This window comes from Danio rerio, chromosome 19, assembly GCF_052040795.2.
Source record: "Danio rerio strain M-AB ecotype USA chromosome 19, GRCz13ab, whole genome shotgun sequence".
Lineage (NCBI taxonomy): Eukaryota > Metazoa > Chordata > Actinopteri > Cypriniformes > Danionidae > Danio > Danio rerio.
The window spans coordinates 47318485-47344461 of NC_141039.2; the positions used below are offsets into that span (position 1 = coordinate 47318485).

Genomic DNA, 25977 nt, shown 5'->3' on the forward strand with positions numbered 1-25977 from the left:
ACCAAGGAGGCTAAAGACTATGGTCTCTAGCGCCTGTCGCTAGACCACCTTTAGAGGTCAGAGGAGTGAGGGTTACCTGCACAGCACTTACTAGCTGGCATTTACACTCACCCCCCTAAACCTCACTTCCATCTGGGTCACGGCACCAATGTAACCCTGCCGGTCCTACGCTACCCAACCCGCTACGTGCTGGTATCGAAACAGCGACCTTCCACATGGGACTCAGTTGCTCTACCAAGGAGGCTAAAGACCATGGCCTCTAGTGTCTGTCGCTAGAGCACCTTTACAGGTCAGGAGTGAGGTTTACCTTGCGCTTATTAAAGTATAAGGAAACTATTTACAATAAAATCTCATTAGTAAACATTAGTGAATGTAGTAAAATCAACGTTGAGAAAAAGAGAGATTACGGTAACCGTGTTCATTTGAATTAAGATACTGAAATAAATGTATTTTATTAGTTATCAACTCAATTTAATGAAAGATTATGGGCCCTATCATACACCTGGCGCAATAAGGCGCAAGACATGTTTGGCACGATTTGTTGCTATTTTCAGACCAATGCAACCCTAATTTGCCCACTTTGCGCCATGTTTTTTTAAATAGTGAATCCATTTGCACTGCTTAGTGGATTCATGGGTGTGCTGGTCTCGAAAAGAAGTGTGCTAAGGCACATTGTTGGCATGTTGCTAGTTTGTGAATCTAAAATAGATGGCGCAATTGACCAGTTGAACCACACTAAAATCCAACAGTCAACTTTTTCAAATGAAACAAGTGTAGTTAACTCAAAATTGACTGAAATATAATTATACTCATTTAAAAAGAGTTTTGAAGTTTTTGAAGGTAAAGAGTTAATTAAATACCTCATTCCTTTAACTTAAATTAAGTAATTTAAAAAAAAAAGTACTCGTATAGATCACTTTTTTAACTCAAATGGTTTGCTGCAATTGATTTTCTCGGTTCGAGTTGCCTTTACTTATTGTGTTTTAAAGTACTCAGTTGGCTTGAGTTCACTTCATTTATTGGGTTTTACTGTGCTCAAATTGCTTCATTTACTCAACTGGATTAAGTGCACAGCACTCATTAGGATTAGTTTTTGAACTTAAATGGTTTGTTGCAATCGGTTTCCTCAAATAATTTGAGTTACCTTCACTTTTTTGGGTTTTACAGTGCACCAGAGAGCATTAGTTGTGCGCCTTAAACATGCAATTAGACACACATTCAATTAGAACTGAATTTAGAAATAGTTTTGAAACAAATCTTTGCACTTAACAAATGAAATTAAATATGTAGGCTAATGGGATGTCTTCAGTGAAGTGCATACAACCCCGTTTCCAAGAAAGTAAAGGGGTAAAGAGTAAAAGTAAAGAGAAAGTAAAAAGGCCAAATGGAGAAGGCTCATTCTTCATCCTCGTGCTGCAGATGGTCTGTTCAACTGTTTTCTCACTAGTTAAGCATTCAGTTTTTCCACTAACAAAGTCCGCAATGTAAATAGTAAATGCACCATGACGTGAGGCTACTGACACTTAAAAGGAATGCGAGTAGAAACTGATTAGTTTATGCACGTTATGCTTAAAACAAACCCATAACTCATTAAGAGAATAAGCACAACCCTGTTAGACCATGCGCTAGGGCGCAGAGCGTATTTTTCCATCCTTAAAATAGCAAAAGTGGATTCGGACATGCCCTTAATGCTTTTGAGCCATGCGCCTAGACCGTTAAATTAGTGCTCTATGACTTGCAATTTACTTCACTTAAGATTAGTAAAAGCTTAGTTTAGTTAAATTACTAATGTTAATAATTGGATCCTTATATCCTACACAGAACTTTCAATCGATATTTAATAATGTAGTAGGCCTGGTTAACATGTGGAAATCTTCATGTTTTATTGATTAAACAAAAAGTTGTTGTTTTTAAGCCAGACTTTTAAAAAGAAAAACATTTTAGAGCAGTCTTCACAATATTATAAATTGTGACATTTTTATCCAAGGTTATCATACCGTCAAAATCTTAGACCGACCCTATTCTGGAAAGAGGCTTAAATCTGAGAAGTTGAATCGGTGGAAGCTGAAACTCTCTGGGTAACAGCTGTACTTTTGAACCCTGGATGAGCTCACTGCTGCAGTCTCCTTTGATATTCACCTCGCTGTTCTGGTTCTGGCAGATCTCCCATTTGAGATCATTCAATATGGTCACTGCTGCAGTCAATTGCTGTACTTGTGTTATAAATGGCGTTCCTCCATCACCTCAGTGAGAGTTACACACTGGAACTGAATGCAAAGGAACTAAAGGGGTCCTACTATGCTCTTATACTGTCAGGGTATTTGCATTTGAACCATGAAAAGATCTGCAAGTTACAAGGTTACCAAAAAACAACTGTTTGTGAATGAACTCAAAATATGTTATTTAAGTCTGGTTTATTTATTTTTAATTTATTTATATATTGTCGAAAATGTATGTTTTTTATCCTTTTTTTCACCTGAGGGTTCCTACAGCAACTGCATATTTTTACTATTAGTTTGCTATAATGTAATCATGTGAAAGCCCCACCCCCAACTCAATATTCTAGCACCAGGCTGATCTCAAGCGGAAACGTAACTATATTTACTTTTTTGTCAGTTTAGTGCCTAATTCTTAAGAATTTATATGAGTTTAGTCATTCAAAATTGTACGATTTTAAAAAGGAGACGTGACAACAAACCTCACCCTTAAACCCAACCTTCATTGGGGGTTAAGCAAATCGTACTAAATTAAATCGTACGAATGAGATCCTACAAATTAGTCACTAAATCAAAAAGTTACGAATTGCCATGAGATAGCATTGTGAAGGCATCAACATACTGGATTACAATTCTCAGTAACTTTAGGACATTGAATGGACTTGGCTTTTAAACACATGCAGATGTTTTGTGTTTGTCAAGTGGTGCTCACTGCAGAGCCACTTGGGCAGAGCTGAGCTCCAGCAAGGGGGAGCTTGAGCTCCAGCTCCTCCTTCCTTGCACTTCTTCTACAAGTGATGTCACTGGGGGTTGGGGTCAGGTGTGGATTGGGTGAACGCATTAAAACAGCTTATAGGAAGAGGAGTTGGAGCTCAAGCTCCCCCTCATTGGAGCCCAAGTGGCTATGCAGTGAGCAGTGTCTTGTTTTTTTTGCCAGAGCAACAGAAATGAATGATGTGCATAATTATAAAAATTAAGTTAACTGATGAATTTACTTAACTACAGAAGTTGTAAAGCCCTGTTCTGGAAATTTAGGCAAGAAGTAGTAGCTCATTTGCATTTAAAGAGACATACACAAGTCTTCCGTCCATTAATCATTACAAATTGTGACATAAATCATGGACATTACAAGCATGGTATAATACAAGCTGAAACTTTACACAAATAATCTAACTCGAAAATAAAATAAAAAATGTAAAAAGTGTGATTATTTTTATATGGCAATTATTCTCTGACTTTTTCTTGTGGTCGACTTTAACATTAAAACAAAAGTTGTGGACCACTAAATAATATAAACCTGGAACTTGAGATCAAGACATTTACTTTTCTAAAACAAATCAGACTGCCTCTCTAAACTAACTCATCTAAATGTTCCAACTATTCATTATTTGACATACTATAGAATTGTTAATAAAATTAATTAACACTTATACAGCCAATTAATTAAGTGTGTGTGTGTATATATATATATATATATATATATATATATATATATATATATATATATATATATATATATATATATATATATATATATATATATATATATATAAATATATATATTATATATTATAAATATATAATATATATATATATATATTATTTATTTTTTAATAAATTAAATTTCAATGTCAGTTATTATTTTATAGACACGTTTAGTCATATTTCTCTTAAGAAACCATCAGTATGAGCAGCGGTTATGTAAGAAAAAAAAAACATAAAATAGGCTATCTGATGCAGTTCTTTTAATAAATCATCAATCTGATCACCAGTTGTGCAAGAAAAAAATGATGCAGAACTATTGCAATATCTAGAATGAACTATATATGTTTTCTTCATGTTTCTGTCCTGAATATCAATCATTTCATGCAATGTCTAAAGGAACCTTCGAGGTGCTGTTTTCTGCACTGAAAACGGGCAAACGTGAACAATATTTAATTTCAACAAATGATGATGCACAATTACGTCAAAGAAGGCTCTCAGAATATCTTAGAGTGGTGATCTGAAGGTGAAACAGTCAACAACAATCAGTATAATCATCAAACTACAGTTGTGCTGCTTATTTATGAGAAACAAAATGGTGTGATAGTGAATAGGATTACTCTGGAGCACTGGCTCTAGCTTGTCATCTTTTTTCTTTGTCCTTAAAGGCCTTTCCTGAAAATTGGTCTCATTATGTTGAACTGTTTTGTTGTTTCTACAATACAGAATTCACTTTTCTTTTCTTTTTTTTCTTTTTTTTTTGAGAACTCAATATGTGAAACCCTTAATTGATCTGATCACAGTGTGTCTCCAGTTAACCATTCACTAATCCTAATGACTTGGTCAGTCTCTATTATTGATTCAGTCATTTCAATGCAAATAGAGTGGGTTTCTGTCATTCAAGTATTCAAGGATAACTGAATTAAAATGGTTTGTGAGCTACCATCTCAACAAAAACAAAATAACTAAAAATAGCAAGTAAGTAAATAATGCGTATTTATATAGTGTCTTTACTATGTATGGCCATACACCCAAAGCGCTTTACAATCATGAGGGGGGTCTCCCCACTCCACCACAAGTGTGCAGCATCCCAACAGTAATGGTGACAATGGCACCAGTGCGCTCACCAAACACCAGCTATATGCAGTGGAGAGACAGTGATAGAGCCAATTCGGTGGATGCGGATGATTGGGAGGCCATGATCAGTAAGGGCCGATTGAGGGAATTTAGCCAGGACACCAAGGTTACTCTTTAAGAGAAGTGCCATGGGATTTATAATGGCCACAGAGAGTCAGGACCTCGGTTTAACGTCTCACCCGAAAGACGGATAGTGTAAAGATCAGGCAAGTTAATGTTCATAAAGGTTCTCTGATGCCATAACACATACTAGATATAACTGGACTTCTTTTGCATGGTGTTCTTGGTATTTTTTTGCTCTAACATTTTTATATATATATATATATATATATATTACTAGGTCAAAAGTTTGGGATCAGTAAGAATTTTAAGTGAAATTTATTTAATCAAAAATACAGTACAAATTGTAAAATTATCAAATGTTAATGCACTATAAAATAACTGTTCAAAATTAGTTTATAATTTAATTTAATAATTTATTGCAGTGATTTAATGATGATGATGAATTTTCAGCTTCGTTACTCCAGTCTTCACATGATCCTTCAGAAATCACTCTAATATTAATTCATTAATTATTATTATTATTATTATTATTATTATTATTATTATTATTATTATTATTAATGGTAATAGTAATACAAGCAACAATGACTGGAGTAATAATTTCATTTGAAACTACATACAACAAGCAATAAATAAATAATAACTAAAAATAATAACTACTATTTTTTTTTACATTCAATAAAATTCTGCCTTGATAAACAGAATAATTTTATTTAAATTATTAATTAAAATTAATAATAATAAAAAAGAAACCTGACCCCAAACTTTTGACCGGTACTGTACATTGCTGTGTGGTATCTCTGGTACTTGTATATGTACTTGTTTGAATTCAGCAACAGGAATGTATTATGTGTTATGGTAATAATCTTTTTCTTGGTAAATAAATAAATAAATAATGATCCATCAATTAGAATTTTTCACTTTTAATATTAAAATACAAACTCACATACCACTGTCCCCTCAAATAAAAAAGGACACATTTTTTGCTGAAGTAATATTGTCCACCGCAGGTTTTACAAACTATAAAAAAAACAAAACTGAAAAAAATAAGTAAATAAAATATGTATTTTTATTAGTAATAACTCTAATACTATTGATAATAACAATAATAATAATAATAATAATAATAATAATAATAATAATAATAATAATAATACTTACTTTCAATACTTCCTCTCAGGGTCGTTTATGTCAAAGTTGATATTTACCTGCACCATGTTGGTGTCTTGCAACATCTAAGTTTTACGAGGTGGGTCGTTCAATCCCCAACTTGGAGGACCAGGACATACATACACTGCGTACAATTTAGCTTACCCAATTCACCTCGCGCATGTCATTGGACTTGTGGGGGAAACCGGAGCACCCGGAGCAAACCCACGCCAACACGGAGAGAACATGCAAACTCCACACAGAAATGCCAACTGTCCCTGCCAGAGCTCAAACCAGCGACCTTCTTGCTGTAAAGGGGACAGTGCTACCCACTGTGCCACCATGCTGCCCTATCATAATGATAATGAATAATAATGTTCAAATGCCTTCAGCAAATTGTTGAAGGACAAATGCTGGGTCAACAACAACAAAAAAGGTTTGCCATTATTTAATTATTTCATGGGTCAGTCATGACAGTGTCCTTAAATTGTGCAGTTAGAGAGAGATTCTCTAAACCCATCAAGTCAGTGCATAAGCAGTCGCTGCCAGGAGCACTGCATTTAAGAAGGGTGCGGGTGTCAGCTCCGATTTCGGCAGGCCTGCTCAAAGCAGTGTGGGATTGATCAGGGATTTACGTCTTTAAGCAGGTGGTCCCCATGCTTGTCAAAGTCAGACAGGAAGAGCGAAGCCGAGCCTGCAGCAAGTCTGAACTCTTTAATAAAAAAAGACCCTGTCAAAATTAAAGTCTAGCACATCAAAAGCCAGTCATTAAGGCTCACGGCCTCAGCGTCAAATTATCAGCGTTTTAATACTCCTTGAGGAATTCCATCCGACAAAGGATAATTTTAGCTCGGCCTTGCTAAGTAGGATCGGTTTAGGAGCATATAAGCACTAGTCATCTAAAGTCATAAATACAGACGTTTGATCGATTTGGTTAATGAACTGACTCCAGCTTGACTCGCTACATGCTTGACCTTTAACATCACTGGACTTATTTACAGCGAAGACATGCGATGATAAAGAGGTAACTTTGACTAATTCAAAGCTTAAGCCATCGGAGCAAATCCGAAACTCAGCCACTGACCTAAATGATGCTATTTTACAGCTGTCTGATTAACAGCGCTGTATTCCCTGAGCCCGTTTCACTTGGGTTTACCAGTTTGTTAGCCTTGACCTCTGCAGAGGACGGACTCATCCACAGATGCTTATTAGCAGCCAAAATTTACTGGACCAAATTAGTCCACTCAATATGTTAATAAAACACATAGAGAGATCTTCTGGAAGAAATCCAGAGACAAAATGGTTTGCTTGGTTTAATAAAGCAGTGGTATTGATTCTGCTGACTGTGTTAAGAGTAGAGCTGCACACTATCGGAAAACAAAAACAACAACATTGTGATTATTTTGGGGTTTTCTGCATTATACATTGCCATGTGAATATAATTTTACAAGGTGACTTAAAGGGTACCTACAGTATGATGAAACTCATCTTTTGTAAGCTGTTTGAACAGAACTGTGTGTAGATATAGTCGCCACAGGCATGTTGGAGTTAAAATAGGATCTAAATCTCTCCCATTTTGAGGCCCACCGCAACTTGACGTAGGAGTGCGGTTTCCCCGCCCACTGAATTCATTGACAGCCGCGTTAACATGTTAATACGCATTCATTCATATCAAAAAGACAGGATGTGCACAAAGCAACTGGTATGAAAAGATCTGTTAAGTTCGCTGTGATCATCAAATGTGATCAAGAAAGAGCTTTACAGAGTTTAACGCGTTTTAAATCAGTGCACGTTTTTTGCCCTCTTTACAGTGATTTTTACCTCTTTAAGCCACATGTCAGCACAATTATAAAAGAAGACTCTTCAATCCTGGTTTGTGGACGTTAAATCAGGTTTATTATATATATTAACATAACGGGCATCCATACAGCCATATATTAACGTGTAAACTCACATTTCCAGTGAACAAAACAGTGCAAAGTTAAACGCGCAAGCTTTGTGTGTGTGTCCACTGTGTGTGTCTGTCTATGTGTATATATGTGTGCGTGAACTTTGTAATGACATTGTGTGTGACTCATCATTGCGGAAAAGCTTGAATTAACTCCACAACAAATACATCAAACAATTGTTGTGAAAATTCTTACTGTAGTATTTCTCGTATTTCTCACAAATATTTACGAGAGATCTGTTTCCTTTATGTCCGACACTGTGCTGTTTATCTGACGCAGCTGAGCCGGAAATTGAGGCACACTCTGACAGGTATATGGGAATCGTTGCCAAAAACAGCAACACTGTCTTCAGAGCAGATTATTCCAATATTCTGAAAGGTCTAATAACAATTCTGATGGTTGTTTTGAGCTGAAACTTTACAAACACATTCTGGAGACATAATAGTCTTATCTTAAATCTTGAAAAAGGGGTAGGCCTTTAAAAGCGATCAGTTACTTTAACTTAAATCAATTCAAGTTGAGTAAACTCAAAAATGCCCTGAAGCTGTTTGCCTTAAAATTTTAAGTTGAGTCAACTTTTTTCTTTTTCTTTTTTTTCAGTGTAGTTTTTTTTTTCCTGATTCACACCCTTACAACATAATCTAAAATAAGGATTTCCTTTCAAATAAAGCTATTCAGGCTATCAGGTGAAACTGTATTCAAATTTTCCAATATCGTGGAGCCCTAAACCAAATGTAAAATAACCCCATATAGTACTACATAATTAAACACAATTAATTTTTGTTAAAATGTCAACCTTTGTAATATCTTGTCTCCAAATCCTCCAATTTAATTTGAAATCTCTAAGTCGCAGGCCTTACAAACACATCTAAATAAAAATCTCACACTATTAGAATCTATCAGATTTTGTTATTTTGTATTTGTTATTAATCTCAACATGAAATTGCAGATCCTGTAATGGGGATACATTGGCACATTTTGATACTGATGCTGAAATTATATAAATAGCACAGCCCTACAATCTATTTTTATTTTTTATTTTTGCTGATCGTTCAAAATACTTATGTAAACGAGCTTAAACAACACAATTCTTGTGTTTTTTTGCAACAACTTAATTGTATTATGTTCAATCCAAATAAAACAGTTAAGTCAACTTAATTGATTTGTGGTGGAACAACCTGAATGAAATGTGTGGAACCCTGCATTTGTTTACAGTGTAGTTAATGGCTTTATTTTCACTGAGGCAGCTGCTCAGTCTCAAAAACAGAAAAATGACAATTCTCTAAGGGTCTCTGATTCTCTAATGAGATGTTTTTATGATAAACAAGACCCACGGTGACGTGCCGCATGGGATTGGGATGTTGTTGACCATACTGTTTGGTAATGTCTGGGCTGAGTTTTCACTCTGGCTAAATATAAACATCTGTGGCTGGTGTTTCGGCTCAGCTACCTGTGCAACAGTGCCGTCATGCCCATTTCATGCCTCCATGACACTACAGACTCACCAACTGTGCCGAAGGCATCCAAGAATGGAGATATGCACAACCAAGCAGTTTTTTTTTATTATTATTTGAAACTGAAGTTAGAATCTGCTGACAAAAAAACACCATATATGCTGAACGTGCAACTCATGCAACAATGTAAAATATAAACAATTCAGAAATTATACATTACATAACACAAATGTTTTTGGGTCAAAGAGAAGGTTTTTGTTTTTAAAGTTATATACCGCATACAGAATATGATTAATTGTATAATATATGATTAAACTACTATAAAAGTGTATATAATTAATATAAAAAAAATATAATATATAATTAGTTACTCGACTCGAACCAGCAACCTTTTTGCCTTGAGACGACCACTGAGCCACTGTGCACAGAAAACAAACCATGTATATTTTGATGCTTCAAAAGCCCTTTTCACATTAAAAATATCTGAAAAATAATACTATCATGTAATATAACCATAACAAAAAACACAACTACTAACACAAATATTAAGGCTTGGGGAAGTACACAAAACTCAGAGACTCAGAGCATCCATAATGCAATTAGAAGGAAAAAAAATGAAAAGTGCCAGCGGACCACAAATATTCCTGAGAGCTTTTTATATCTCCACTCCTGTAGTCGGAGATGCATACATTACAAAATTTTAGCATAACATTGACATTTGCGGAAGCAGTATTTCTAAAGGTCCCTCGACTTAAGGTTTCAAATGGATTTTTTCCCCTTAATCTAAAATTAATGGTAACTGTAAATTGCCAGGCAAAATAATTTCAGCGCTGCTTTTATGTTAAAGTCTCCCAGATACTTTGCTCAAAGAAGGGGGAAAAGGGCAGATACCATCTAAGACATGGATTTACTTTTATCAGGGTAACTCATGAGTACAAAATTAAGAATGATAGTTTTTTTATGAATACATTAATGCAGACATAAAACTCAACATGCATTACAAAATCTGCTCAAATGCATTAGATGTGAATTGAAAGTCACATCAATGCGGCAGCAGTGCATGTAATTCCATACCTAATCAATAACATATTCAATAACCAAACCATAACCTTTATAAGATTGATGTGTGTACATTTTTTTTTTTTTTTTTGAGAAAAGCTGCCACAAAATCAATCATTTCAAGTTGAAAAATGTCCCGCAAAATCTTGTAAGGTAATAATGCAACACAGAAATAATCAACCCAGGCTCATTCTGATTACGAACCTCTATATACACTTCTCAGGAGATGGGATGCAGCGATTATAGATTTTGGTTGTACGATTATAGTCTGAGAAATATTCTCGGTTTCACGGTTATCACGATTATTATGCATTCATTCATTTCAAAACACTACTAGTTTAGAAAAAATCTCATGAAAACTCCTTATATTAAAGTGTTGTTTATTGCTACTCAGTAACTAAATAATACATGCATGACAAAATAATAATAAAAACAAACAATAGTCCATTTCTCTTTGGACGTAAAATTGAAAAAAAAGTTTTTTTTTTATTTAAACATAAGTAATAATTTTACATTGAAAATAAATGAAAGAACAATAAAAAGATAAATAAGAATAAAAAAAAATTATAGTATTTTTTCTCTAGAAAAAAATCAGTAGAAAAAGTCTGATTTTAGCAGTAGAAACAAAAAAAAAAGTTTGGTAACACTTTATAATAACTGCACACTATATATCATATATTAAGCATGAGCAAATAGTGAATTTATTATCTGTTAAGCATTGACTCTACATTAATAAGCGTTAGTAAGCAGTTTATAACTGCAGCTACAAATGCTCTATTCTTGACTTACAAACATATTTATAATGTGCAGCGCTTAAAAACGCTCGCATCCAGTAGAGCTGCACAATTAATAGTTAAAAGATCGCGATCTCGATTCGACCCCCTAGACGATCTTAATCCAGCATTTCTATGATTCTGCCAATCAAATTTTCAAGTTCAGGAGAGAAGAAAAGGCGGCTGCACGAGTCTTTTTATTGTTTCACATACATTGCTCAGTTACATTGACACCTCCAAATGATGTTCAATGAGTCACATGCTGTATTTATAAGGTATAATTCACCTAAAAATGTCATTTTTGTCTTTATATAATGATGTTTTCGCGGCCGGGAAATCGCACGTGATGTGAGCTGCTGACCATGAGCTGTTATGACAGAGAAGGTGGGCTCTCTACTTAATGATAGACGCGCGCACGTCTACTTTAGTGAACAGAACCTGCATATGTTGCGAGTAACAGGTAATACAGTTGTAAATAATATTCAGTTTATGGCACAGAGTGATCGTTTGAGAGCCGCGCGTGAAGTATGAACAAGCACTTAGCAGACAAAATGAAACCGAAAGTGTGCACTTCATTTAAATGATCATATCGCATTTTAGAGTTAAGATTACAGCAAGTATTTGATGTTGTTTTCTTTCATAGCGAACCCACAGTTGTGCATGAAAGTAAATGTTTACAATGTTAGTATAACTACTCTAGCAGCCTATATATTGTTGAATATAATCTGATAATGGCAAATGTTTGATTTTACCAGTGAATATATTTGTCTAATATGAAAGATTGCAAGCATATATCTCAAACATAATAATCCAACATCAGAATTATTTTAAGTAGAATAGAATTATTTATAAAAACCAGTAGACCTACACATAATATTATTATCGATGTTGTGCTTTGTTTGTTTTTACCATACCTTTATTTTACATATACAGAATCGTGAGAAAATCGTGATTTTTATTTTAAGCAAAAAAAAAAAATAGCGATTCTCATTTTAGCCAGAATCGTGCAGCTCTACACAGCAAATTCATCAGAGTTAAATTCTCGGTGTTGAAGCATTTCAGAGTAAAGTGTTGACGTTAAAGAGTTAGATTTTGATAAATGAATATAATAAGAGTTAGAATTGATTTTATTCATTTCGAAATCAAGGAGTTATCTTTTCAACACTTGGTGGTGTTATTTCCAACATCCGGGAATTCATGCAGCCCCAGTCACTGAAGAATTTTCCAGACGCCATTTGGTGAGTCAAACTACCTAAATGTTGGTATTTTACTGACTTTCTTTAAGGAAATACAGTTGTAAACATATTGTTAAGTTAATAACTTTAGAATGGAGTGACAATTTTAAACTTCTGCGGTTCATTCATGGTCGTTTGTGTATCTAGCTTAACTGCATTACTATTGACTTCTTTTCAAGAATGTTTTTATATATGCTCACGCATACAAAGTGCATAAAAACATCAAATGTACATGTTCAACACATTTCTGTCACGCTTAATGCCATTTTGTGCGTTGTTACCCATCTGTAAAATAAAATTGACACTTCTCCTTTAATTCGAAGCAAACTAGCGAGGGAATCCCCGGAGCCGCCTAACGTTAGCCTACTCTGCCCGGATGCTAACGGCAACACAGGACGGTTTCCATAAGCTCTGGAGAGTTTCTAAAACATATCTGGTGAGTAAATGAACATATGCTTACTTGTAAAAGGCTTCCTAACTAAAACATATGATTGTTTGTTATTCGTGTACGTTAATTTGGTTATTTTAAACACCGCGGCCCTTTTAAACTGGTTCATTCGTGGCCGTCCATATACTGTTAGTCCATAGACTCGTGTGATAACGTACGCTTGAATTATATTAAGTGTTGACAACCATTAAAGTCGGAATGTTAACATTAATGTCTTTAAATGACCGCGTTTGCACTTTCTCAGACATTTAACGTTACAGAAGTCTCCCGGAAGTTGCGGGACTAACGTTAACATTATCCCGCAAATGCACAGAGACTCCCAGATGCCCAAGTAGATGCCCGCAAATGAATGATAATCTCCCGGAAAGCGCGCGTCTCCCGCCCGGTCATTAAACACTTTGCACACCCCTCTCCACCGCATCCCTCCCAGCTCTTTAGGTACGTCGCGCGCAAGTCACCCCCACCGCTCTTTAGGTACGTCGCGCGCAACTCATTGCTCTTCAGGTACTCATCTCTCCCGCTACCTCCCGCAAATCAACTCTGTATCCCCCGAAAATGACTTCTCCCAACTCGGGATGTCTGACGTAAGTAAGTTAGGCTATTTCTGTAGTCAGGAACATCTTAGTCAAGCTTTTTCTCCAGCATGATATTGTGCTTAAAACTATAGGCTAAACTTAGCATGTACTGTACACAACATTTCCGTTTTATTAAAGACAATTTAGTGCGTTGTAAACAGCCACCTGTCTGTAAAATTAATCAACTGATTCAAATTTGAGCAGCCTAATGATGATACAGATTTGATTTGTAGATTTATTATCAATAATCAACATCTGAATCAAAAGATATCTGAAAAAGTGTGAGGCATACTTTGTGATGTTCATCTCTCTTTTTTTTATCTGAAGGCTATGCATATGTGTTAGATACTAATGTGTTGTTGTTTTTTAACAGCCACAGTTCTCTATACAATAACACAACCCTGTGACGGTGGCTGATAAGAAACGGATGGTGTATTTTTATTTTTGTGGTGATGATAATGAAGGTATGTTTGATAAAGTTCTGTATTTATTTTCACAATAACCTGAGAGGGTATTAGAGCATTAGAGAATAACAAATGACATGAAGGTGATAAGTTTTGTATTGTGGGTGAACTGTTACTTAAATAATGTTTTGCTCTTTGCTTTGCACTTTTCCTCTTCTGCTTATCCTAATATTTTAGATTATATTTGGACCTGAAACATCTGCTAGACTCCAGGAAAGGTGGCGTCAATACTGGACCTGAAAGGGCCTAGCAAGTTGAATCTGGTAAAGAAACACGCACGCGCACACACACACACACACACACACACACACACACACACACACACACACACGCATGCACACGCTTACAGAAAACTGTAAGTTTATAAATATTTTTTACACTGTGGCCAATATTTTGGGGAAGTCAGCATCACTAAATGATATAAAAGATTTTCAGCTCCTCTAAATTTTGCTCCAAGTGTTGTGTTAAATTCAGGATTCTGGACAGACAGCTGCCTGTTTTTCCAGTTCTAGTCATAGTGATTAACCTAATTGTTTTTGGAGATCCAACAGTAATGTATGTGTTTTTTCTACTTTTCCATATCCTGTCACCTCAACCAGCTGGGAGAGTCAAGTTGTGGATCATCATGAAGATTTTCAAAAGGTGAGTTTAGATTTCTTGAATGTTTTATTTACTTTAAATGTTCTTTTAAATATATCATAGAATTTGATTGCAATTTGTTTTCAAACATTTTTCTTAGTCATGCTGGAGTCTTGAAGAGTTCTTAGAAGAGTATCACCCTATATCCGTGCATCAGGAACCACCAGACGAGCGATCAGCAGCTACTACATCGTCATGGATAAAAAGGTCATCCTGTGGCTGGGAAGCACTTCATTCACAGGACATGCTTGATGAGGTTTCCTAGCTCCAGTTTGTTTTCACACAAGTTTACAGCATTTATACCTTCATTTAAACTGCTGTGTTTGATATGGAGGACCAAGGAAACACCAGAAGTGAAAGATTTGCAAGCCAAGTTGTTTAAAATGTGATTTCATAAGAAAACTATGCGTTCAGAAGAAAACTATGAGTGACGATATATTGAACTTTCAAATTGCTCTGATGAAACATCAAGTTTGGACCAAAGGACTGAAACAGCCTTTTTGAGCACTGGTCATACATATGTTGTTGATACTGTCTGTACTAATAAAACATTTAAAGCATATTTGACATTGTTGCATTTTAAAAACTGAATGAATTGTTGAAGTGGTGAATGTTTTCAAATAAAATGTTTTTTCTTTTGTAATTTAAAGTCTATTTGACCTTTTTACCATATTTACACTCAAGAGAGTTGAATAAAATAATATATTACACCAGGTGGTGTTAAATATAGTTACATTTTTTAACTCTGCCCAGAGTTAAAATTAACCCTTACTTCGGTGTCAATGTGCCAACCCTTTTGAAAGTGTTGATTTAACTCTGTTTTGAGTGGACCCCATGAGACACTTTCAAAGTGTTGAAATTAACACCCATAGAGTTGTTTTGGGTCCCCATATTTTGCTGTGTAGCGGGCAGTAAACCTTTCAAAAGAGGCGCCTCTCAACGCATAAACCGTGTTATCTTATTCTGCTCTTTTAAAAAGAGGGCGTGGACTGAAGCACTCTCTCATTTGAATTTAAAGCAGTCAAAATGTTAAAATGGTATAATTTAGATCAAAGCCTAAAAGAAGCAGTTTTAAAGAGTTATAAAAATTCTTATGTGGTATTTTGAGCTGAAACTTCACATACACACTCTAGAAAAATCAAAGATTTATTTTAGATATTGTAAAAAGGATTATAATATATCCCCTTTAAAGAAAAAAAAAGTCCCCTACATCTTAGATGAGTTAATTAACATCAACTTTTCCTTTCAAAATACACGATCCCTTTAAGAAAGAGCCAGATGACAAACGCTGTGGTCTGCTCCTCCATACCCCACTGCATTCTGGGCCAGGTTGAGACTCCACATTTTACCACCTCAGGCTATTTTCGATTCAAGCACAGTTGGCTTTTTGCAATTTGTGTCCAACCAAAGCAAGCATGATCCAGACGCTGTCATTTCCACCCCCCCTTTCTATTAAACACGCTGGAGCAGAAACCGGTGCAGGCCGTCTATGGAGAGATTCTTATTTGAGAACGGTCATGGCTAATGCACATTATAATTGGCCTGAACATGGGACGATAAATCTCCATGCATTCGCAAACAAACGCGCAGACTCATCTTTTCAGGAGGAAAACAACAGCGCGGGCAACTAAAGGGGAATCTAAATCTGATTGAAAGAGTCAAAAGATGCCAAAGGACCCTCGCCGTGCTTAACAGAAGATTGAAACAGGAGAATAGGAAATAAACACGGAAATGTAAGAGCGGACAAGCGAGAGCATGCGATGTGTTTTCAACATTCGAGAGGCCTCCAAATGAAAGGTTCAGTGTTGTGCCTAGGGTTGTAACAATATACCGGTATGACGGTCTACCACGATTTGAACGTGCACGATTATCATACCATGAACAATTGCATATCAACGGTTTTAACCCTTAAAGACCGAGACAGCCGCCCGCGGATAAAAATAAGTATTGCTCTTAAATGTTTAATAACTTTTGATCCGCTGATCCGATTCATACAATTCAAAAATTGCCATAAACAAGAGAATCTCAGCTTTTCAGTGCTGTATCACATAACATTCGCAGACTTTCAGAGGCTCCGGAATCAGTGCGGTTACGTCATCAAAATTTGACAACGCTGATTTGACAAAGAAACGCTCGTCACTGTGTCTCCGGACAAACCAGACATGATACATTGATGCATTATCCCTCCTCCATGCCCAGATTGGTTAAAACTCACTATATCACAACCAATAAGCATAGGTTTAGCTTTTGTTTGTGGACCAACATGAGCTTTTTGAACAACACTGAATGAGAGATAGGCATACATTTATGCGCGGCTAAATAAAACGCAAAAAAAAATTTTTGCATGAAATAATTCTCATACTAAGTACTTTTGCATGCACAGCAGCACAGAAACATGACAAAACAGTGACACAGCAAAGACGAACTGCTGCTCTTGCTGTTGTCAAAAGACGCAAATGAAGGTGCAGCTGTTTGTCTGCATTGCAGACAACCATATCCAAATCCATATCCACAGACAACCATATCCATGCTGGCACATAAAACCTAAGGATGTTCCATATTGAATCTAGTTTCGTTATGTAACTATTTATAGTATAGTAAATATTTATATCTATTTTTTTACTGAGGATTTGCACCATGTTTATTTGGACTTTATTTGGACTTTGACACATTATTTATTATTTTCTTATTTTTTTATTTGTTCATTGTAAGTGGTGTTGTTTATAGTAACTGAAAATATATTATTTGGAAAAAGTCAAAATTGCTTCACTGTTCTATTATTTTGTAACATTTGTAACATACCGTATACCGCGAAACCGTCAAACCGTGGTATTGTTTTAGACGATTATCATACCGTAAAAAAAATTCATACCGTTACAACCCTAGTTGTGCCATTGCTAATCAAAACAACCCAGTACTTTAAGCCACTCATCAATAACTTCAGCGCTGCTTTTATGGTAAAATCCTTCAAATACTTTGCTCAGAAAAGAAGAAAAGCAAAAGTACCAAATAAGACATCGATTCATTTACATCAGGGTAACTCATGAGTATAAAATTAAGAATGTTCAGTGATATTTTGTATGAATATTCAATTATTAAATGCATTAATGCGGCCACAAAACATACCATGTGTATTGAAAGTCACATCAATGCTGCAGCAGAGCATGTAATTCCACACTTAATCAATAAACATTCAATAACCAAATCATAACCTTTATAAGATTGATGTATGTTTTCATGTTTTAAGAAAAGCTGGCACAAAAAAATAAATTCCTCCCGGCAAAACTTTGAAACTAATACATCTCAAAATAATGCAAAATAAATAAATGATGTTCAGTTTCTTACTGTTATTCATTTTGTTTTCCCTGTATGTGTTTTTGACCCTCTAAATGCTAATAAATAATGGCCAAGGTCAGCAATTTCAGCTAAAAAACTTCTTTAATATTATATTACTGTAAATGGCACCTGTTGTTGCGAACATGTAATGTGGTTTCATCCGAGAAGCCTTAAATGAAGCTTCAGTGTTGTGCCATTTCTAATCAAAACAACCCAGTACTTTAAGCCAATTATCAATAACTTAAGCACTGCTTTTAGAGTTAAATCTTCCAACTACTTTGCTCAAAAATCTGCAAAAGGACAAATACCATATGAGACATAGATTTATTTTTATCAGGGTTATTTCAGTGTTTAAATAAAGAATGTTCGGTTATTTTTTTTAATATGAATATTCAACTAACATATGCATTAATGCAGACACAAAACTCAACATGCATTAAAAAATCTACTCAAATGCATTCGATGTGTATTGAAAGTCACATCAACACTACAGCAGTGCATGTAATTCCATACCTAATTAATAAAATACAGAGTAACCAAACCATAACCTTTATGTCTGTGTACATTTTTTTAGGAAAAGCTGCCAAAATAAATACCTTCCTGCAAAATCTTGAAAATAAGTGAATAAATAGATCTCAAAATAATGCAACAAAGAAATGATGCTCAGTTTCTTGCAGGTATTAATTTTGTTTTCCCTCACTCTGAAACAACACAATTCTTTAGATTTCATTGGGACAACTTAATTGTATGTTCAATCCACATACATTTGTTAGAAGTGTTAACTTAATAGATTTGTGTTGGGAAAACAAATTAATTGTATGCATTTAAAAAAATATTTTTTTACAGTGCTGTATATGTTTTTTGATTCTCTAAAAGCTGATAAATAATGACCAAGGTCAGCAATTTCAGCTAAAAATCTTCTTTAATATTCTATTAAAATGGGACTTATTGTAGCCGAGAGGCCTCTGAATGAAAGGTTCAGTGTTGTGCCATGTCTAATCAAAACAACCCAGTACTTTAAGCCACTCATCAATAACTTCAGCGCTGCTTTTATGGTAAAATCTCCCAGATACTTTGCTCAAAATAGCAGGAAAAGCACAAATACAATCTAAGACAGATTCATTTGCCACAAAAAATACCTTCCGGCGAAATCTTGAAAATAAGTTAAAAAACAAATCTTAAAATGATGCAACATAAAAAAAAAAGTTGTAAATAACGTTCAGTTTCTTGCAGGTGTTAATTTTGTTTTTCCTGTATATTTTTTTGACTCACTAAATGTTAGTAAATAATGACCAAGGTCAGCAATTTCAGCTAAAAATCCTCTGTAATATTTAATTAAACGTACCGTGATGTATAGAGGAATGAAAATATGGAATGAATTGCCGTCAGACATTACATGCTTTGTAACAAGTGAAAGGAGGTTTAAAAAATCATTTAAAAAATATTTAATGGAAAAATATTAAGTGGATTGTTGATTTGGATGTTATGTATGAATTTTGTATTTTAATGTTTTTATTAGTCTTTGTTGTTGTGTATTAATGTAATTTTGTGTTATGTTCGATGGACCCCAGGAAGAATAGCCACTACCTTGGTAGTGGCTAATGGGGATCCTGATAAATCCTGATAAATAAATAAAGGGGACCTATAGTTGCGAACAAGAGCGAACATGTGATGCGTTTTCGTCAATGGAGAGGCCTCCAAAAGAAAGGTTCAGTGTTGTGCCATGTCTAATCAAAACAACTCAGTACTTTAAGCCACTCATCAATAACTTCAACGCTGCTTTTATGGTAAAATCTCCCAGATACTTTGCTCAAAATAGCAGAAAAAGCACAAATACAATCTAAGACATGGATTTTTTTTTTTATCTGGGTAACTTAAAACAAGTACCTTCCTGCAAAATCTTGAAAATAAGTACATAAATATATATTTAAAAAAATGTTATCTTTTAATGCTCATAACCAATGACTTGGCAAGGTCAGCAATTTTGCTAAAAACCTTCTTTAATATTCAATTAATAGGCACCTATTGTAGCAAACATGCTATTTCGACATCCGAGAGGCCTCAAATGAAGCGTCAGTGTTGTGTTCAGTGTAATCAAAACAACCCAGCCACTCATGGGTGTATTCACTCATACATGCACGTATACAAGGACAAAAGGACACAGGAAAACATCAAAGATTCATGCAGGGGAACAGGAAGCACAAACACACGCGCGCTGACAGTGTCTTCATCATGCACGACGCACAGTTGCATGCTTACCTCTACAGATGGGCACTGGAAAGTCCCATACGGCGGCGTTGCCCGCATTAGTCACACAGGTGAGCTGCGGATGGCCGTCCAGCACGTAGCCGGTCACACAGCTGTAGCGGATCTTGTCGCCTACATTAAAGCGCGTCCCGTACAGAATGCCTTTAGGCGGGACGCCAGGGTTCCCACAAGAACTGCTCTGCAATTCTGAAAAGGCAGAAAAAAGGAACACTTTTAAGACTACATTCATGGTAAAGAAAATGACGCTGGATATGTAGACTTAAAGGTTAAATGTTTGTTATTTGCATGTACACTAACAGGGAGATGTTTAGGGTGTGATAACCTTGGATATAAATATCATGGTTTCACGATATTGCAATTACTGCTCTAAATATTTTCTTTTTAAATGTCTGGCTAAAAAGTAAACAATTTTTCCCTTTGAACACAATATTGTTATTTTGAGAAACATTTAAAATATTTTACAACAATAAACGTGTCAGGCTAAATAATTCAAATGCATTCTGCTGTCTTAATTTGTTTTAAAAACTATTTTACAATTTGAAGGGACATCTTTGGATATCTTTTCTGCTGGAGATACTGTTGTCCTAAAAAAAAACATAAACAGAAAATCTTATACATACCATAGGAATGGTATAGTAGAAAATGTTGACGGTTTCAAAATCTTGACTTTTCCAAACCATGGTATACCTTGAAAACGGTTATGGTCCCATGCCTATTTAGGGTCTGAAGTTTTTTTATGTTTTGAAGTAAGTCTACTGACCTAATTCTTGCAGAAGTGCGTTCGTTTTTGTGATTGTTTTAGAACTTCCGATTCAGTTTTCGATGGAAAAAATAATAATTAATGGCAGAAAATGGTCAAACTACAAAGAAGAATATATATATAGTAGACAAAGTAAAATAAGTACATTTCAAGCAAAAGAACGAGCTGTTTTAAACATCTAAAAGTGAAAGGAAGTGAATGGGACTGGAAGTCAAAAATATTCAAGTGGCTGTGCACGCTTGTACGCAAAGAATAAGGTCAATAATGTTTACAGAGGGTGTGTTTGTTTATTTAAGATTGCAATACAGTACAGTAAAAATATTTAGAATATAAATATTTAAAAAAATAAATGTGAATAGTTTTTTTAACATATACTTGTTGAATAAAATATTTAATTTATTTTAAGAAAATGATTTATTTAAACTCAAATTGGCTTGTATTTAGCTGTGTATATATATATATATATATATATATATATATATATATATATATATATATATATATATATATATATATATATATATATATATATATATATAATATTATAATAATATTATATATTATATATGTTATTTAATAATTGTATTGTGAAATAATGTCGAATTATCATTTAGCACAAGTATATATGTGAATTAAACAATTTATATAGTTATTTATTTGTATATTCATATCAGATGTTAGCGGATGTCTTGGACAGCGTACCATACATTTTTACCATGCTTTATGCTTTATGGTAACACTGTCATTTATTTATCGGTTTATGTATTTATTTATGTAGGCTTACAATTTGAAATAGCAGTTATGTAAAATATTATCTAATAATTGTAATATACATAGTTACATATATTTATTTACAACAGAAATCTTTGTAAATGTATACAGTCATCTTTGTCCCTAATAAAAAAAAACATACTAAATACAGAAATACAATGAAAAACATATTGCTGTGAATTTTTTTTGGCCGTTAAAGTTAGCCTTCTGTGTTCTGACTTATTTGATGAATGAAATGTTTAAAGTGCTGTCTTTCATTGAAATATTAATACTGTAAACACCTTACTATCATTTTTATTCAAAAACTGCTTAAAAATTATCACAATGACCCTAAACATTGAAACTGTTAATATACAAACATAGATTTATTTATTCACTCTACACGTTTGAGAAAGCACTGAAAGATTTCTCAGTGTAGAGTCAGACCAGTAATCCACCACACAATCCAGAAAATAAAAGTTTTTCCTCATAATTCATAGAAACCAAAAGTATTATTGGCACGATTACTAAGAAAAGCAAACAATCCCAGGGGCTACAGGTGCAAAAGCATCATATTTTATTTGAATTATTTGTTATTTAATCGACAATTCACGCTTTATTCCCCAACTGGACCCAAACCAAGGGCAGAGCGGCAGCATTTAGAAATGACTGCGGCCCAGGGACTAGTTTAGGAAATAAAGAGAGAAGTGCATTGATTGTGCTGTTACACACGACTCGGGTGGTAGAGATCCTGCTAGCGGGAGGCAATGAATTCACCGCTGACTTTTAGAAGCTTTAGACAGACAACTCCAACAATAGAGACCTGTTTAAGCTTTTCGACCTGTTGTTTATAGACCTTAAACTGGACTGCTTATTGTGTCTTTATCTCTGAAGACTCAGCAAGCACTTAAAGAGATACAAAGTTAAAATAGAGCCAATATAAAATATGCAACACATTTATTATCAATAGATTATATCTGTTATATCTATTGTCTGATCTATTGACCTATTTAAATAGATGTGTAATATAGAAATTAAAAAAATATACTAATTTCAATTCAATCTGCCAGATCCCTAAACTGATTTGCAGTCTGTATTAAATGACATTAACAAAAGCGATATTGAAAATATGTGTGAAATAATGTTGCATTATCATCCAGCGCAAGTATATATGTAAATTAAACAATTTATATGTATATTTATATCAGATGTTAGCGGATGTCTTTTGTAAAGTATGGTAAAAATGTATGACTGTCATTTATTATGAAAAACAATACTAAATATATTTTAAAAAGCTGTATTACTCTTTGTTTTGATGCCGTTCCATTACTATTGATCATGCTGAGAAAAGTAACAAACAGAGGATCTATAAAGCAAGATTAATTACTTCATTACTTTAAAGAAACCACCAAGAACATTAACTGGATAAAGATAAAGTAAATGTCTAGACTGCTACATGAATTGTAAACCATTTGCAGAAGAAACAAACTGTTTTACATTGTCCACATTCACAATATGTTAGGCTAAAACGCCACTTAGCTCTTCTTTCCTGTGGTTTTTGCTCGGTGGCTTTGTAATCATTTATAAAGTAATCACAAATGCTCAGCAAGTTATGGATTTCTAGCTAAAGACCCACTCGTATTTATGGTCTGGAGCTATGAACATGTAGCAAACAGTCTATGATATGAGGCTAGTGTTTCTTAATGACTGATACAGAACAAAAAAAAAAAAAGCCAAATTCGTCCAAATGGGTATCCATATACTTTTGACAAAACTGGAATCATTGAAAGATACGTTTAGTATGATATTTATCATCTGTATGGAACAAAATCAATGCCAAAAGTCTTGAATTAAAAAGCTTGTTGAATATCACAAACTGAAAAAAATAATACACCGAATTAACAAGTTCTTGCATTTTAATGACTTGAATTCCAGGGTTTGTATTTTTAGGTCCTGAAATTTAACATATCTGTTTATTTAAGCTGTGAATATTTTAACGAAAAATATTTCAAACACGTTTTCATACTTAAAAATTCAATAATTCATATTCAATTTTCAGATTTCACTTACAAAATATTCAATACCCTTTAAAAATACGATGTATAATATTCAAAAGGTCATTTTCAGTTCATTTTATTTCAGTTCTAAAATTCGCTTCCATAAATTCAGTGGATCAAATTCGACTGATAAAATTCAACATTACATCCGGGAACTGCAGGAGAAGCAATAGATTGCAGAGTGAAGATCGCCAGCTGCTCTAGCTTTCACCAGCAGGTGGAGATGGAATAATGTAAGATTTTTAAACCAGTAAACAGGCGAGAAAAAGGCTAATAAAGGCACAAAAGTAGCATTCAATTTTAAAATAAATGCCTTGGACATTATAAATAATAAAAAGTATGAGTAAATGAGGGTTTAGTCATTTATATTTGCCCTTATGTAACGGAAGCCAGCTGGTGATCGCGTAAAGCTCACCCCTCGGATCCAGTGACAGACGTTGTTCTGCAATCTTATCGGAGCTTGTCTCCCATGCCGGCTCGTTACCTGCTCGGACCGGTGCGGTTACTTGCACATAAACCGTCTTTTGATGAATATGATGTTACACATTGTCTATCTATTGACTCTTTCTTCCATAGACGCGAAGTATTATATTGACAGCTAAAGAATATAAACGTAAGAGAAACAGGAGAGGAAATATTATAATAATACAAACTAGATAAACATTGACAGGGCTAAGAACAATTACGAACAAAGATTTTCAAAACCAGAGAGATTTTATGAGAATGTCACAAAACAGTTTACTTGGAAATGTTAAACAGAGAGTTCAGGTATGATTTAAGGTTGGTTATGGACGGGGCGTCTGATTTAAAATAATTTAACATGCGAATGCATTAAAGGAGCGTCTTCAGTTATTCACACAGAACCGTCTAATATGGCATAACTATAAGGAGCAATGTTTGCGCTGTTTAAACGCAGCTATGTCAGGATTGGGATAGGTTATAATTTAATTTTTTAAATTATGATTGTTATTATTATTTTATGACATGTATTGGGCTATTGCGCTTAAATAAGTCATCCGTGATTCTAAATTAATATTTCTATTTATCCTTTTTAGCTATCACTTTGCTATCGTCTTTCTCTTCTTTTTTTCTAGTTTTTGGGGTTCTGCCATGGTTAAATGTTTGCAAAATGTCTTTAGTTTGTCCAGATTATTGCTTTTCCTCTAAAATAGAGACGAAGCAGAAGGAAAATGAATGAATTGATGAATGAATGAAGTGATTGACGTTTTTATGCATGTGCGGTGCGGCTTGCTCATGACAAAGTCGAACGGGCCGCGAGCTCCAGTGGCCAGTCAGAGCCAGCGCCCCACAGCAAACTGATTAAGAGATGCTGGTTGGCTGCCAATATATGATAGGAATTCTTCCAAAGTTTCAGATGACATCTGGGCGTGTGCATAATAATGTAAAATGAAAGTGAAAGTCATGACATTTGGCCAAGCATAAGAATAGCCTACAAGAGTGTTTCGATTATTATATTAATCATGACATATGTCATGCTTGGGCTTATATGAATAACACCTCGCTGTTTACCATTTCCGAAAGTGGAGCTGACGTCGGCGCGAAATTGCTTGTATAATTGTAAAAAGAGTGATGAATATTAATGGATTTCTTATATCTGTCATTTCTGATAATATAATTGATTAGTGTGAGCTTATGACTTTTCAACACAGCAAAAATGCATCCAGAATCCTAAACTAATAACTTTGTCAAGCAAAAATTATGATTTTATAAGCTACTGATTTTTAAAAAAAAAACAAGAAAAAAGAAACTATTAGCTACCCTAGCAATTGTTTATTTAAATATGATCATCTCAAAATATAAAAAAAAAAACATAATGGTTTGACTTTGTGAAATCATAAACCACACTTGCAGAAAAGAGTTAATAGAATAAATGAGCAAATACATTCTCTCCAGTAGATGGCGATTAAAGCTCAGTAATACCCCATGAGGATGAATTGAGCTGCTTTGCAGGAACCCAACCACGCATGTCAAACCACGCATTATAAACATTAATCTTATGAAACTAGCTCAAGTGACAACTATATTAAGTTTAAACCAGTTTAAATAAGTTTATGTTTAATAACTGCAAAAAAGATCAACATTGCTAATCATAAAATACAAACGGTCGCTGAAAAGTTATAAATAACGGTTTTCTCGTTTAAT

At 34.4% G+C, this 25977-nt stretch overlaps 1 protein-coding gene and 1 long non-coding RNA gene across 15 annotated transcripts in view; one reads left to right on the forward strand and one right to left on the reverse strand.

Moving 5' to 3' along the window:
- The window catches only part of csmd3b (CUB and Sushi multiple domains 3b), a 1026877-nt gene that overhangs the window by 710924 nt on the left and 289976 nt on the right, over positions 1–25977 (reverse strand). For all 14 annotated transcript variants that reach the window (XR_015517226.2, XR_015517225.2, XM_087296029.2 and 11 more), the window contains one exon: positions 20239–20433. Coding sequence is in view for 5 of the 14 variants with exons in the window: in XM_087296029.2 (XP_087152155.1) it covers positions 20239–20433 (195 nt within the window). In the remaining 9 variants the exon portion in view is untranslated. The remainder of the gene's footprint in view (positions 1–20238; positions 20434–25977) is intronic.
- Positions 12472–15286, forward strand: LOC148679863 (uncharacterized). The gene is made up of 6 exons (XR_015945450.1): positions 12472–12520; positions 12841–12953; positions 13914–14004; positions 14182–14267; positions 14604–14646; positions 14744–15286. It is a non-coding gene; the product is annotated as an uncharacterized LOC148679863 (long non-coding RNA).